The 15,682-nt window shown below is 35.1% G+C and overlaps 1 protein-coding gene across 1 annotated transcript in view; it reads left to right on the forward strand.

Moving 5' to 3' along the window:
- Window positions 1–211: 211 nt before the first annotated feature.
- The window catches only part of LOC127880581 (phospholipid-transporting ATPase ABCA3-like), an 89,944-nt gene continuing 74,473 nt past the window's right edge, over window positions 212–15,682 (forward strand). The window contains exons 1-4 of the mRNA XM_052427894.1: window positions 212–377; window positions 7,594–8,156; window positions 9,651–9,902; window positions 14,773–15,026. Of these exons, the coding sequence (XP_052283854.1) occupies window positions 8,096–8,156; window positions 9,651–9,902; window positions 14,773–15,026 (567 nt within the window). The 5' untranslated portion in view covers window positions 212–377; window positions 7,594–8,095. The remainder of the gene's footprint in view (window positions 378–7,593; window positions 8,157–9,650; window positions 9,903–14,772; window positions 15,027–15,682) is intronic.

A 15,682-nucleotide genomic window follows, 5' to 3' on the forward strand; every position in this document is an offset into this window, starting at 1 on the left:
TCCATATCAGCATACAATCAAAAATAAAAGTTAATTCATAACAATTTTTTTTACGTTTGAACTAGTCTCAAATGGTGCAAGGGCACAGAATCATGTTGTGTTAACCATACTTGTGGTCTTATAGTGTACCAGCTTTTAACTGACTGATGTTGTACTACCTTTTAACTTGACCTAGCTGGTTCCCATTCATTAGCAATAATGCACACCTGTAATTACCCTGGGTAGACATTGAGAAATAAGCAGGAAACCAATAATGATCTGTTGTAATTTATAGCTTGAAAAATGTGTGGAAAAACGTGACAGTATATTAAGGTAGAGTTAGTATTGGCAACAGATTATTGGAAGCTTCACTGGATGAACATCTAATGTAATGTCAGGTATGGATTTTTTCTCCAGATTTTGAAATTATAAAATGTTGTTATTCTGGTATAATGCTGTACCGATCATTATTTTGCAGAGGTAATTTTTTTTATTGGGCTAGTTTTATTTTCATAAAAGTAAAATACTCCTTAATTAACAAAATTGTTATTACTAAAAGTCTGAAAGAATCATAGACATATCCACACTTTGAAGTATTATGTTAAATGTTTAATTGTTTTAGTTTTATACAATTGCCATTGACGTATTGTCAACACTACATGCAATAAAACTCTATCTTTAAACTTGTCAATTGTAACCCATCAGTTTATAATGTTGCTTAATGTGAAAGCAGTGTTGTAACTTGAGATGCAAAAGTTATTCAATAATTGTATGCTTTCATGTAGTTCTATATAATAAGAGGTTTTTCCCCTTGGGCCTTTAAGCTTATAGTTGCACACATTAGCCTGAATTCTGTATGATCAGGGGTAGCCCTGAGCCTGAATTTCAAAAAAAGGATACCCCTTAATATTCAGTTGAAGATCACTCGTATGTATTTTAATTTTCATTTATTATCTAACAGGTTGTTTTAGCTCTAGAGAAATAAAGACATTACATTTCAGGAGACATCAAATTAAGAAAAAAGCACACCCATTGGCCACCTTTTGGTCTTTGCCCCTGTGCATAACAATATCCAGGGGAATTTAGAATATTATTATGAAAATAACCGTGTTTAACCCATTTATGCCTAGCGTCTAGAAAAAAGGCCTTGGCAAACAGCGTAGACCCATCTGGAACTGCGCTGTTTGCTCAAAGGAATTTCTGTAAGAAATATTCCAAATATAGAAATAAATATACTAGACATCACTAATTTTGGAAATAAATTGATCCAATTTAGAAGGATGGGAGAGTCCACTAGGCATAAATGGGTTAAAGAGATGGTGAGTACACTCTGTGTGGGGCTTCAACATGCAACTGTCAGAAGTGAACTCTAGCACAGCGCTCTATTTAATGAATGAGCTAGCTAGATGACTGGTTCTTGCTCTAATGAATAAATTAATGTGAACATTATTTTTTTTTTAAGGTTAAGAGACTAATTGAAATTGCTGAAAATATGAAGCAGTTTTTTTTAAAAACATTTTGGGAATTCTTTAAATTTAATTAAAAAATGTATTTTTTTAGAGGGGGAGGGGGGCTTTAATTTGAAATGTTAGGCTGATATTAGGGCTGCAAACAAAACTTTTAGGTTAGGAATGGGGCTGAATTTTTGTCCCTAATTGGACCAAAACAAAACCCCAAAAATAATAGTACTGTGAAGTATATAAAAATTGAATTAAAAAGGTCCACATTTCTGGGTAAATGTGGGTAACAGAAAACACATCACTGTTAAGTTTTTCGCCCGCTATCTTTCCCATCATCCCTGAGGCATGTTTGCTTGAGCAAATACCATAAATGGCTTTCTGATGACTCAAACCAGTGAATATCATAAAATTTGAACTGCGGTTTCGTAACATGAACTTTTTTTAGAAATGAGTGTAGACTTAAAAGAACCATCAATTTGAAATATTGAATTCCTATTGGAAAAAATATACAAGATAAATTATACAAAATCATTGATTGGACTTAACAAATGCAATTATGTACATATTAAACATAGCACATTTTCCTGTACATTTCCAGTATATTCTGCAGCCAATTTAAAGTGTTCTATTGTCTGTTTATACTGAATGGAAACAATGTCAACACAAGAGAGATGTGTCATGATGTCATGTAAATTGTAATATCCTTGCAACAAAAAAGGAAAAATAATTGATTTTACAGATAAAATATTTTCTTAGTAACATGCCACTTGTAAGAATGCATCCTAGCTACTGGTATTTGTACATATCTTTCCTATCATTTGCTGCGTCTTCATGTTGATAGGAAAACATTTAACTAATGTAATTAGTTTGTTATAAACCATCTAATAAATAAATTTTCTAAAAGACTAATAAAAGCCAAATTACTGTTTAAAAGTGAATATTTTCCAAAGTTTTTATATTTACATAACATTTGTAGCAAATTTTGCACGATGTCTGCTTAATTTATTTTGTTTCAAAACTAAATGTACAATGTAACATTCACGCTTTTTAAACCAAAAAATATATATATATGTTTGAATTTACTTAATAAAGATAAATAAACATGTGATCAAGTTTAATCGTAGATATGTCATACTCTAAATATATGTAGGGTCCGATTTTTTAAAGCGAATGGATGAAACTTTGAAAGGATAAATCAAAATGTTAATATCAAGAAGATACATGTATTTTGTGTCAGGATTCTGTATCTGAATTTAATAATGTAAGAAACTGCCCTGACCCACCATTTATGGTCCCTTTTTAATGACAAAGTCCATTAAGTATTAATTAATTAGTAAGTCTACATGATGAAAATAATACCAAAGCAAACTACATTTAACGTAACTATTTTCATTTAAAAAAAATCAAATCTTTAAATTGTCCTTTAATCTGTCAGTAATAATTATTTAGTTAATTGTAAAGGGATACATTTTTGCTGTGACCAATTTTGGCAGAACTACAACCCACTCTTATAGAAAATCTGTCATGTCTCTATGAGGCCAAAAACTGCAGATCCAGGAAATAATCACAAATACCGTGGCATGTAAACAATTCAGGTGAAGTACCAATTTGCAGTTTACTGGCCAGTATATTGGAAGTTAAGGGTCCGTGAGTAATAATTAGGTGATAACCTGACCTTTTGGTCAGTAATAGGTAAGAGACCTCTGCAGTGACTTGAATAACAAGTCCCTATAGGCTATGGGGGACCAAGTATGAAACACAGGGAGATTATAATTATTGAGAGTGCCCACACATACCTTAACCCATTTATGATGAGTGGACTCTCCCATCCTTCTAAATTGGATCAATTTATTTCCAAAATTAGGGATGTCTAGTATATTTATTTCTATATTTAGAATATTTCTTACAGAAATTCCTTTAAGCAAACAGTGTAGACCCTGATGAGACGCCACATCATGCGGCATCTCATCTGGGTCTACGCTGTTTGCCAAGGCCTTTTTTCTAGACGCTAGGCATAAATCGTTTAAACAAAAATGGCCTTTATTCTGTTGTTTTTGCTGGAATGTAAAAGGAAACAATTCTGTTCCATCATCCCTTTGTATTGGTAGGTTTGCCTTTTTCTTTCTTTACAAAGCCAGTTCATGACTTTCTAGTGTTCAGTGGGGCATTAGTGAGTCCCAAAAAATGAGCATTTGTCATGTTTCTTAAAATAGAATCATATGATAATTATCATTCTTTCCAAGAAATGAGCATTTGTCATGTTTCTTAAAGCGGGTATATACGATCTTGTCAAATATTTATTTATTAATATAAAATGTGTAAAAACTTATTATACATATATTTCAATATGAACTAAAATAAAAGTTAAGAAGAACATGTGTCGAAAAATGCTAAATAAGCCAGATATGTAATTCTGAAATCGAAAAAGGCTGTACAGCCGAATTCGCCAGCATGTATATCATGCATGTACGATGTGAATCTAAATTTAGTTTAACGGTTCATTTGAAATTCCTGCAGCGATATCGATTCATACGACACACAAACACTTACTAAAAAGACGAATGCATCGGTTATTGTAGGAAAATAATTACGAATTATCTTCGTCACAATCGGCTCAGGGCCCTAATTTGTATTTGCTGTATTTGATGAAATTCGTCTTAAATGTATCATTTTTCTTGCATATTGTGTGTTATTATAACATATTTGTATCAATATTTTACAATTCAGCACATATAAAAATCGTATATACCCGCTTTAAAATAGAATCATATGATAGTTATCATTCTTTCCTAGAAATGAGCACGAGTCATGTTTCCAAAAAAAAAAAATCATTTCATTTTGAAAAGTTTGTTTTTCAAATTAAACTGGAAGAGTACAATTTGCTGTTACACAATACAATTAAATGTTAGCTTTACCTTTAAACACTTTATGAAATACTGCATGAACAATGAGCCTTACATTATTGCAGTGTTTTTCTAAGACAAATCACCATTTATTTAGTTAAGATTCTTTCTTGAGACTTATTATCGTCACAAGGGTAATAATATTGTCCCTGTAGTTTAAGTCATAGAGAATGCCCCTTTAACTTGGTCTCATTTATTAATAGCTTGGTAGTCAGTGCTAGTGTACCCACATCAATATGTTTTAAAGCATTTCGAAAGCCTATGTCCTTATCTGGAACAAACACACCAGTAATAAATCAATACTGGTTTTCTGCAGTATTTTGTTAGTACAATATGATCATGAAGTACAAAATGACCTCACTGTTCTGCTTTGTTTGCTGTACTGAAGTCGCGTGTTCTGCCACGTTTTTGGCAAAAGAATAGTCATGCAAGCATGAATTAAGCTGTTTACAATTTAATACCTGGTAGCAATTGCTAAATACAGTTAACAATATTTAAAGTATTAAATACAGTTGGTTTCATGTACTTTGTTAGCAGGCTTGCTAGGTGAAGTAAAGTTGTTTAGTTATAAGTGACTTGGTAATCTTTCTTTAAAAAAGAGTAAGTTTATGCTATATGTAGCTAAAAGGAATTCACAGACAGGTTTAAATCGATTAAGGAGGAAGTAATTTATTGGACTTTCAAGTATTGAATTACTATGAACATGTAGAAAGAAAACAAAAGTGAAATGATCATTAAAAAATTATAAAAATTATGGTAGGAAGAAAATTGTTTAGTTATGTAAAATTTATATTTAAAGGCTACTTGAGGATACAAAATATTGTGGACTTAAATGTTGGATGTATGGGTGGAACCAGTACATTAAAAAAACACTATTAGTAATTAATTAAAGCCTTACGTTTCAAAATCACAACTTGAAGATGTTGCCTAAGATAATGTTATCACAATGTCTCTATCATGTGATATGACTCACTCTGGTTGGTTTAAAGGGTGAAACATTCACTTTCACTTTCACAATCTCAGAAATATTAGGTCAGAATTTAGAACAAGATAAAACATTGCTTTTTATGCAACAGATGAATATGATTAGAAAACTATTTAACTTATACATGTTGACAAGGTTGACATGTAAATAACTTTTTAAAGTCTTTGTGAGGTTTCAACATAAAGAAAGAATTTTTTAATCATCTTATCATTATATATGTAACTGCATGTTTTTCATACCGTATATGATATTCAAGGAGAGTGATTTGGTAAGTGCAGAAACAAGATGTGACACTGATATTTTTTAGGGTCAAAATAATTATTCTTGCATTTGTGGTACTCGTACATTCTTGACTCTATGTTGTTGCAAATGTTTTCTAATGATTGTGAAAAATAATGAGTATTGTATCGCAGCTGTCATGCTTTATTTACGGAATGTTTCATGGTTTTCATGTTGGTTTGTTTCTACTATGCTAAATATTTATGAACGGTTCTCTTTCAAGTTAACAAAGAACTCGAAGTTTAAAGTAATTAATGATGCATTAGTGAACTAGAAATGGCGCGGCAGAGGCCGACGCGTATCCCCACGCCGCATGTTTGACCCAAGGGCGCCCCAGGGTTGATCATGGGGCCATGCATAGTTGAGATTGACTGTATTGTCATAAGAGAAGTTCAGTATCAATTAGAAGTGAATGGGTGTAAAAATAAAGAAGTTATAGTAAAAGGCAATTTTGGGAGGGTGTGGCCTATGTGGGCGGGGTGCCCCAGGGTTGGTAATGGGGCCATGCATAGTTGAGATTGACCGTATTGTCATAAGAGAGGTTCAGTATCAATTTGAAGTGAATCAGTGTATTAATGAAGAAATTATAGTAAAAGGCAATTTTGGGCGGGTGTGGTCTATGTGGGCGTGGCGCCCCAGGGTTGGCAACGGGGCCATGCAAAGTTGAGTTTGACCGTTTTGTCATAAGAGAGGTTCAGTATCAATTTGAAGTGAATCAGTGTAGAAATGAAGAAGTTAATGTAAAATAACCTAAATTTTTTTTATAGTAAATGGATTTTTTTGGTGGGTGTGGCCTATGTGGGCGGGCGCCCCAGGGTTGGGATTGGGGCCATGCATAGTTGAGATTGACCCTAATGTCATAACAAAAGTTCAGTATCAATTTGAAGTGAATCCGTGTAGAAATGAAAAAATTATAGTAAATGGAAATTTTTGGTGGGTGTGGGCCTATGTGGGCGGGGCGCCCCAGGGTTGGGAATGGGGCCATGCATGGTTGAGATTGACCGTATTGTCATAGGTGAGGTCCAGTATCAATTTGAAGTGAATCGGTGTAGAAATAAAGAAGTAAATGTAAAATAACCTAAAAAAATGAGTGATAATTTCTGACGCGGCCCCACCCCAACCCCTATAACTTTTGACCCAGGGGTCAGATCAAAATTCCAAATAGTGCACCGTCGCACATATGCTCATAGCTACCATGTGTGTAAATTTCAAGGTTCTAGTGCTTTTAGTGTAGGAGGAGATAGTGGCCAGGACGGACGGACAGACGGACGGACGGACGGCGGAGATCACCACAATATCCCCACCTTTTTTTCAAAAAGCGTGGGGATAATAATTTAAATACTGAGCATGCGCAATTATTATTATTCTGCATTTAAATTTGTTCAAGTTATGCCCCTTTTTATGTGCGCATGGTGAGCTTTTGGGGCTTGCTTTTGTCTACACCATCTCTGGTGTGTTAGTTGATTGAAACAATCTCTCCTCCTGAAACGCTTCGCTTAACAGGAATGATAATTGCGTGATTGCACAGGTGATCCATGTTGGCCCTCTTATTCAGCTTTGATGATAACTTTTTATGCCCCCGAAGGAGGGAAAATAGTGATCACACTGTCCATCTGTCTGTCCATCTGTCCGTCACACTTTTGTGTTAAGGTTTTGAAAAATGCTCAAAACTTCTATGTCGCTTCAGATGTAACCTTCATATTTGGTATGCATGTGTATATGGACAAAGCCTTTCCATACGCACACATTTTTTTACTCCTTTGACCTAGGACTTAGGGTTTAGGTTTTCGAAATCTGTGTTAAGGTTTCGGAAAAGCGTTTTTCAGGGGCATAATTATGTCTTCCAATGCAGACAGATCTTGTTTAAATGCATACTACAACTTGCTACATATTACAACATGGGGAAAGGGGGGGGGGGCATTTATCACTATTGGAAAAAGCTGTTTTTGTCATGCAAACAAAATCATGTTACAATTTCTGATTTCAGATTTGCTGATCTGGCTGGAAACTCCGAGTAGATAGAAGATTGGACTGAGAGGAGGAAAAGAAGATACAAATTAAAACAATTGAAATATATAACATTTTATTATAGTGTTCAGAGAGTTGAAAAAAAATAAACATACATTTTTTTCAAAAGTACACTATTTGGAACTTTTATAAAGAAGTATTGCTTAACACAATAAAGGGCCATAAATATGAATATGATCAAGTAAAACTAATTGTGAGCTTGTTTTAAAGAAAGATATCGAAGATGTCATCGGCCGGAAGCCAGTTTATCTTGCTTCTGTGGAAAAACTGGAAATTACAAAGGCGTAAAATTTGTGTGACGATCTTCGAGATTATTGTGCCGTTGTTTTTTCGCGCTCCTGCTGCTTATCATTCGGGCTCTGTCGAAGTCAAAGTTTGTAGATACAGATACAACGTTCAGTCCATTTTTCCTGGAAGACAACTTGATCACCAATTCGAAAAGTGTTGTGTATTACACACCGATGAACACATTTACGGATAAATTAATCACTGATGTTAAGAATGTCAACAATCTTACAAATTGTAAGTATTTTGTTGTGTCAGACAATAATCTTGTTTGTTATTGATTTAAAGAAAATAACTGTTTTCCCAAATTGACAAATACAATGAAAAAGAGTTGTATTCCCAAAATATAAATAAAAGCTGCATTTAAAAACAAATCTTTAAAACACTTGGTTCATGGTGAATAATTAAGCGTCTATTAGATTTAATTAACTTTCTATTGAATTTAACCCTTTGCATGCTGGGAAATTTGTCGTCTGCTAAAATGTCTTCTGCTGAATTTCTAAAATTAGCATTTTCTTCGATTTTTAGCTCACCTGATTGCTCAGGTGAGCTTTTGTGACCGGTCTTTGTCCGTCGTCTGTCCGTCCGTCCACATTTGTTCGTAAACACTCTAGAGGCCACATTAATTGTCCGATCTTCATGAAACTTGGTCAGAAGCTTTGTCCCAATGAAATCTCGGTCGAGTTCCAAACTGGGTCGTGCTGGGTCAAAAACTAGGTCACTAGGTCAAAAAAAGGAAAAAAACTTGTAAACACTGTACAAGTCACATTTTATGCCCAATCTTCATGTAACTTTGTCAAAATGTTTGTCTTAATAATATGTTGGTTGAGTTCAAAAGTGGTTCCGGTCCGTTGAAAAACATGGCCACCAGGCGGCGGGCAGTTATTTGGCTATAAAGAAACCTTGTAAACACTCTAGAAGTCACAATTTTTGCCCAATCGTCATGAAAGTTGGTCAAAACATTGGTTTTATTGATATCTCGGTCGACTTTGAAAATGGTCCAGATCGGTGAAAAAACATGGCCGCCAGTGGGCGGGGCATTTTTTTCTATATGTATATAGTGAAAACATGTGAACACTCTAGAAGTCACATTTTTGGCCCAATTTTCATGAAACTTGGTACGAACATTTGTTTCCTTGATATGAGAGACGAGTTCAAAAATGGTTCTGGTAAGTTCAATAACATGGCTGCCGGGGGGTGGGGGGGGGGAGGCAGGGCAGTTTTCCTTATTTGGTTATAGAAAAACCTTGTAAACACTCTAGAAGTCACAATTTTTGCCCAATCATCATGAAAGTTGGTCAAAACATTGGTTTTATTGATATGCCGGATGAGTTCGAAAATGGTCCAGATCGGTGAAAAAACATGGCGGCCAGTGGGCGGGGCATTTTTCTCTATATGTATATAGTGAATTTTTGACAGCATGGACAATTACCATGGACAGCATGGACAATTGCTATCGGTTTGCATCATGGACATTGTCCATGGATATAATTTTCAGCAGTATAATTTTCCGTCCATGGACAAGTGTTTCAATACTCTGTGGACAATGTCCATGCTGAAATCCATGGAAAGCCATGGACAATCTGTAGCCAGGTAGGCATAAATGGGTTATATCACAAAGTACTGGTTATACCTAGAAAATAAGTTGGTGAGAATTTCAAGAGGTCACATGCTTTAGACGAAATTAAGCTAAAATATATAGGCATTAACTGAACCATTTTCTGTTCACAGTCACATTTACTGGATTTGCGAGCGAGGCGGCTATGTTAACTGAATGGGAAGAACAGCCAAACAACAAACTATGGGCGGGAATCGTGTTCACCTCTGACACCACAACGGCTTCTCCTACAGACCTGAAGTACACGCTACGTGTCACTTGGCGTAATGGAAAGGCTGACGGCGATCGCTGGAGGACGGAATTAACATACCCATTCTTTCAGGCTTTTGGTCCGAGGAATAAAGAAGGCACTGGCGGAGAGCCTTGTAAGTGACACTTAGATCTGAATTTAATAGCAAAATCAATCTTCAATAATTATTATTGTTTAATGGCCGTCACATAATGGGTTTTAAGTTGAACACCTCTTCAAATAACAATTGCTTTATAACCACCCAATAATTAAGACCTGACCTCATGTAACAAAACTTGAATTATATATTAAATTGTATGTCTGGTATCAGAGAAGTGGGTGATAATTCTTGGAATATTGAACCCCAAAATGTCCACCTTAAAACAGATATGCATGGTACATGTATGACAAAAATCAAAAACAGATAAAATGTGAAAGAATAACGCAGACAACCTTTTCCTGTGCAAGAGACATGTGCAATATTTGGAAATCCTCATTATTTTGTGGAGAATTGCATATAGAGGGCTGCATGGGGAATGAGCATTATATTTCAGTTATTTAAGTTTGCTTTCACAGGCAATGTGCAGTTGCTATGGTAACTGAATAAGTGACCACTAAAAAACTGCTTTAGCTGGGTTGGAATTTTAGTACATTTGCACCAGTTTGTTTTTTCCCCTCTTTAAAATTAAATCGAGCCGTGTTTCTATTTGCACACATTCATCAGTAAATTGTTTAAAACCCATTTCATTAGAGCAGAGCTCTAGATAAGGGTCGTATTTTCGTAATTACGAATTATTTTCAAGTCCGTTACGTATTTATTTTAAAATCTTGTAGTACCATTAAGAATTACAAAATCAAGATACGAATATTTTTTTTACATCGGTTCATATCGATTTTTATTGAGTTCTTTTCGCGTATTAAAGATCTTTGCGGTGCTTATATACAACGGTTATCGGGTTTGTTTAACAAAGCGCATTTTTAGCAATAAAAGCGGCGTATACAGTCTATCTGTCAAAAAACAATGGCGGCACCCAGAGAGCGTCTTAAAAAACTGCAAAGCATCCAAAAACACGCTTTTAACATATTGTACGCAAAGTGAGCCGAAGTTAGATGTTTAGAAAGACATTATAGAAATGATCTTATACAATGTTGTATGTTCAGTTTCCGACACAGTTGGAAAAGCTTAACAAAAACGCGACACGACGGGTCCAAATTTAAACACACAAAAAACATTGAACGAGTGGAAGGGACAAGTCCCGTGGCTAATCGTTGAAAAGATTGAAGGGGAGACCCGTTTTAATTGTGAAATATGTAAAAATTCATCTAAGGCATGCAATCTTAGCACAGTTTGGGCATATGAAGGTATTTGAAAAATAAAATTGTATAATACTGAAAAGACACTGTTGAACTCGTATAAATAAAGTTGCTAGTATGTTTATTTTGATTTTATTTCTAGGTCATTAATAAAAAATAAGAATTATTTTCCAAAACTTAGTAGTAACGTTAAGAATAAAATTTCAGAGTTCAGAATTCTTTTTGAAAATCTGGTAGTAATTTAAGAATTTCACAAAACCTTATCTGGATCCCTGATTAGAGAGATAAAAAGTTTAACTTAGCATCAGATTGTTTGACATTTTACATTGAACACATAATAAAGGTTTACATAACATAAGATTAATATAAGTGAATTGATCCAATAGCTAATGGCCATTAGCCTAATTGGCCTTTCTATCTTGGTGGTGGTGAATTCTTTTAAAGGTAAATTGCCATGGAAACGGTAAATGCTGAAGATTATAAGAATGGTGTATTAAGTGAATTGCTTTGTCATCCGTTGTAATTTGAAAGGAAATTTATAATTGACTGCATTATGAAGGTTCATAAAACACATCATGAAAATTAACCAATTTATGCCTAGCATCTTGAAAAAAGGCCTTGGCTAACAGCGTAGACCCAAATGAGACACTGCATGATGTGGCGTTTCATCTGGGTCTGCGCTGTTTGCTCAAAGGAATTTCTGTAAGAAATATTCTAAATATGGAACCAAATATTCTTAACATCCCTAATTTTGGAAATAAATTGATCCAATTTAGAAGTCCACTAGTCATAAATGGGTTAATGAAGTCAATCCCAGGTAAATGATGCTTGATAAGGCAGATACATGTCATAAACGGTATGAAGCTTTGAAAGGCAGTTTGAAAATCATACACTGTCTGTCAGGTAAAATTAATCTGGAAGACAAACAATATCTTTTCTGTTTCATTCGTTTAATTTGTTATTAATATGCTGACTTCTGCAATTATTGATTATTTGAGACCAAAGCCAACCATGGAGCATTGGGTAATGACAGGTTGTTGTTATATATGTCCCTGAAATGATACCTCATTGCTAATTTCTAGCATGTTTATAACTCAATGACATTTTTAAAGACAAATAACAAATGGAGCCTTGTTTTCGGAAAATGGGCTTAATGCATGTGTGGAAAGCGTCCTCCCAGATGATCCTGTACAGGCGCCACAGGCTAATCAGGGATGACACTTTCTGCGTAAAATTGATGTTCGTTTAGAAGAGTCTAGCTATAAAAAAAATATTCTATAAAAGCAGAAAGATAAGTCTGTGTGGACTGCACGGGCGTATCTGGGACGCCACTTTCTGTACATTCATTCTGTACATAACTCTTTCCCAGTCAGAAGCAAATTGAAAATGGCTATGTGCAAACAGCATTAAACCAGAACAGCTGTGAGTAACTCACAGTCTGTTCAGGTCTTATGCTGTTTGCTGCTCATCAGTATCTGAGGATTGGAAATGAAGCTTTTAAAACGTGAATATAGTAAGAAAAGTCTTTAATTAAATGTAACTTTCTAAGGGCCTACATATGCGTCAAAGGACGTATGTATTATTTAAAGTGGTAAAGGCTTAAAGGTTAACCCAGTTTTTCAGGAATGAGGTTCAATTAAGTGTTATTGAATGACATGTATTCATTATTAACAAGAAAAGAAACTCTTATCTGAGATCACAGCATAATAAAATATGAAGTAGAAATTCAATCTTATTTTGTAATGTCTGTAACTATTTCCATATTTCTTACATGCAAGTTCAGACAGATAATTTATCAACATATTCCCAATTAAAAATGGCAAATATGTTTATCTTTTAACCCTTTGCATGCTGGGAAATTTGTCGTCTGCTAAAATGTCGTCTGCTGAATTTCTAAAATTAGCATTTTCTTATATTTTTTTTCAAAGAATACTATCAGAATAGCAAACAGTTTGGATCCTGATGAGAAGCACGTTCTGTGGCGTCTCATCTGGATCCAAACTGTTTGCAAAGGCCTTTAAAATTCGGTTCCCGCACTGAAAGGGTTAAAAAAATCCATCCTTTAAAAAAATCTGACGTGAAGACTGAAATGAGTACAAAGTTACTTGGAAAGATGTCTCAGTCACAGTCAAGTAGACAGGAACATGCACTTTAATATCAATAGGAAATAGAAAATTGAACCAAATATACAGTGTTTTGTTCTGTTACAAGTAAAAAGTAAACAATGTACACAAGCTCTGAACTGTATTTTGTTCCAAAGACCTGTCCTACAAAGTTCTTGTACACTTATCAATGTAAAACATTACAGATGGAATACATTGTTTCTTATGATATTAAGTTATTAAAGTGCATTGATGATCATTCTATTATAAAATTTACAAATGATTATGCTCCTTTTTATGTCCCCCACTATAGTAGAGGGGGACATATTGTTTTTGCCCTGTCTGTTGGTCTGTTGGTTGGTTGGTCTGTTGGTTGGTTGGTGGGTGGGTTGGTTGGTTGGTTTGCGCCAACTTTAACATTTGCAATAACTTTTGCAATATTGAAGATAGCAACTTGATATTTGGCATGCACATGTATCTCATGGAGCTGCACAATTTGAGTGGTGAAAGGTCAAGGTCAAGGTCATCCTTCAAGGTCAAAGGTCAAATATATGGGTCAAAATCGCTCATTTAATGTACACTTTTGCAGTATTTCAATATTCAAGATAGCAACTTGATATTTGGCATGCATGTGTATCTCATGGAGCTGCACATTTTGAGTGGTGAAAGGTCAAGGTCAAGGTCATCCTTCAAGGTCAGATGTCAAATATATGTGGCCAAAATCGCTCATTTTATGAATACTTTTGCAATATTGAAGATAGCAACTTGATATTTGGCATGCATGTGTATCTCATGGAGCTGCACATTTTGAATGGTGAAAGGTCAAGGTCAAGGTCATCCTTCAAGGTCAGAGGTCAAATATATGTGGCCCAAATCGCTAATTTTATGAATACTTTTGCAATATTGAAGATAGCAACTTGATATTTGGCAGGCATGTGTATCTCATGGAGCTGCACATTTTTAGTGGTGAAAGGTCAAGGTCATCCTTCAAGGTCAAATATATGGGTCAAAATTGCTTATGTAATGTCATTTCTGCAATATTGAAGCTAGCAATTTTATATTTGAAATGCATGTGTATCTCATGGAGCTGCACATTTTGAGTGGTGATGGGTCAAGGTCAAGGTCATCCTACAAGGTCAAACGTCATATAGGGGGACATTGTGTTTCACAAGCACATCTTGTTCAACTTTGAATATCTATTGCATTATTTATTTGTTTCAGCGTGTACACAATTAAAAAAATGGGGGCGGGGAAGAGGGTGGTATCTCTGCAGTGACAAAGTCTACTTAATCCTTCATAATTAAATAGCAAATTTATTTCAAGTTAATATGCATTTACTAACCTTATTGAACCCTTTTCCATTAAGAAGCAAAGAGAAAATGGCTATGTGCAACCAGCATTAAACCAGAACAGCCTATGAATAACTCACAGGTTGTTCAGATTTTATTCTATTCGCTGCCCATCAATATCTTTGGGTTTAATTTGATTTCTTAAGGGACTACAATTAGGTCAAAATGTGTGTATGGTGGTCACTACAAGGTTTAAACATCTGACAATCCCTTCATGTTACAATGTTCGTCCCTATTTCAGTCTACCACGACACTGGCTTCCTCACACTCCAGTACCTTATCAACAAAGAATTCATCAAGTTGAAGAACTCCACGAGTGACATTGGTACCGGCCTTAACGTGTCCATGCAGAAGATGCCCTACCCTCCATACTTGGACGACGTGCTGGCCACTGTCCTTCAGTCTAACCTGCCCCTGTTCCTAGTGTTCAGTTTCATACTGAACACCATCCAGATGGCGATGAATCTTGCGTACGAGAAAGAAAAGAAATTGAAGGTATGGGATTGGGGCCTGGTTTATTTTAGCAGGGGCCAAATGCTGGGCTCATATTCACCCATCCATTATAAGACTTAAAACTAACAAAATTATCTTAGACCGAATAAAAATACCTCATAGTTTGCATATTATCTGGCTAAAAATTGTGTTTTTATGCCCCCGGATTGAATGATCAGGCGTATATTGTTTTTGCCTCTCTGCCTGTCTGTGTGTTTGTCTGTCTTTGTATGTGTTACAAACTTTAACCTTGGTCATAACTTTTGCAATATTGAAGATAGCAACTTGATATTTGGCATGCATGTGTATCTCATGGAGCTGCACATTTTGAGTGGTGGAAGGTCAAGGTCAAAATCATCCTTCAAGGTCAAAGGTAATTTTTTCTAAAATAGCTGCCGTGCGGCTTTAAAGCGGCGCAGTAGGTAGCATTATATTTCACAAACACAGCTCTTGTTATCAGTGACATATTGTTCTAAACAAAGAATAATATAATGATAGATGTTGTGATCGCCTTTTGTCCGTTGTCCGTAATGCGGCGTCAACATTTGCCTTGTTAACTCTCTAGAGGGCACATTTATTGTCCAATCTTCATGAAATTTTGTCAGAAGATTGGTCTCAATGATATCTTGAATGAGTTTGAAAATGGAAACATTTGCGAA

The sequence above is a fragment of the Dreissena polymorpha genome, chromosome 5, assembly GCF_020536995.1.
Source record: "Dreissena polymorpha isolate Duluth1 chromosome 5, UMN_Dpol_1.0, whole genome shotgun sequence".
Lineage (NCBI taxonomy): Eukaryota > Metazoa > Mollusca > Bivalvia > Myida > Dreissenidae > Dreissena > Dreissena polymorpha.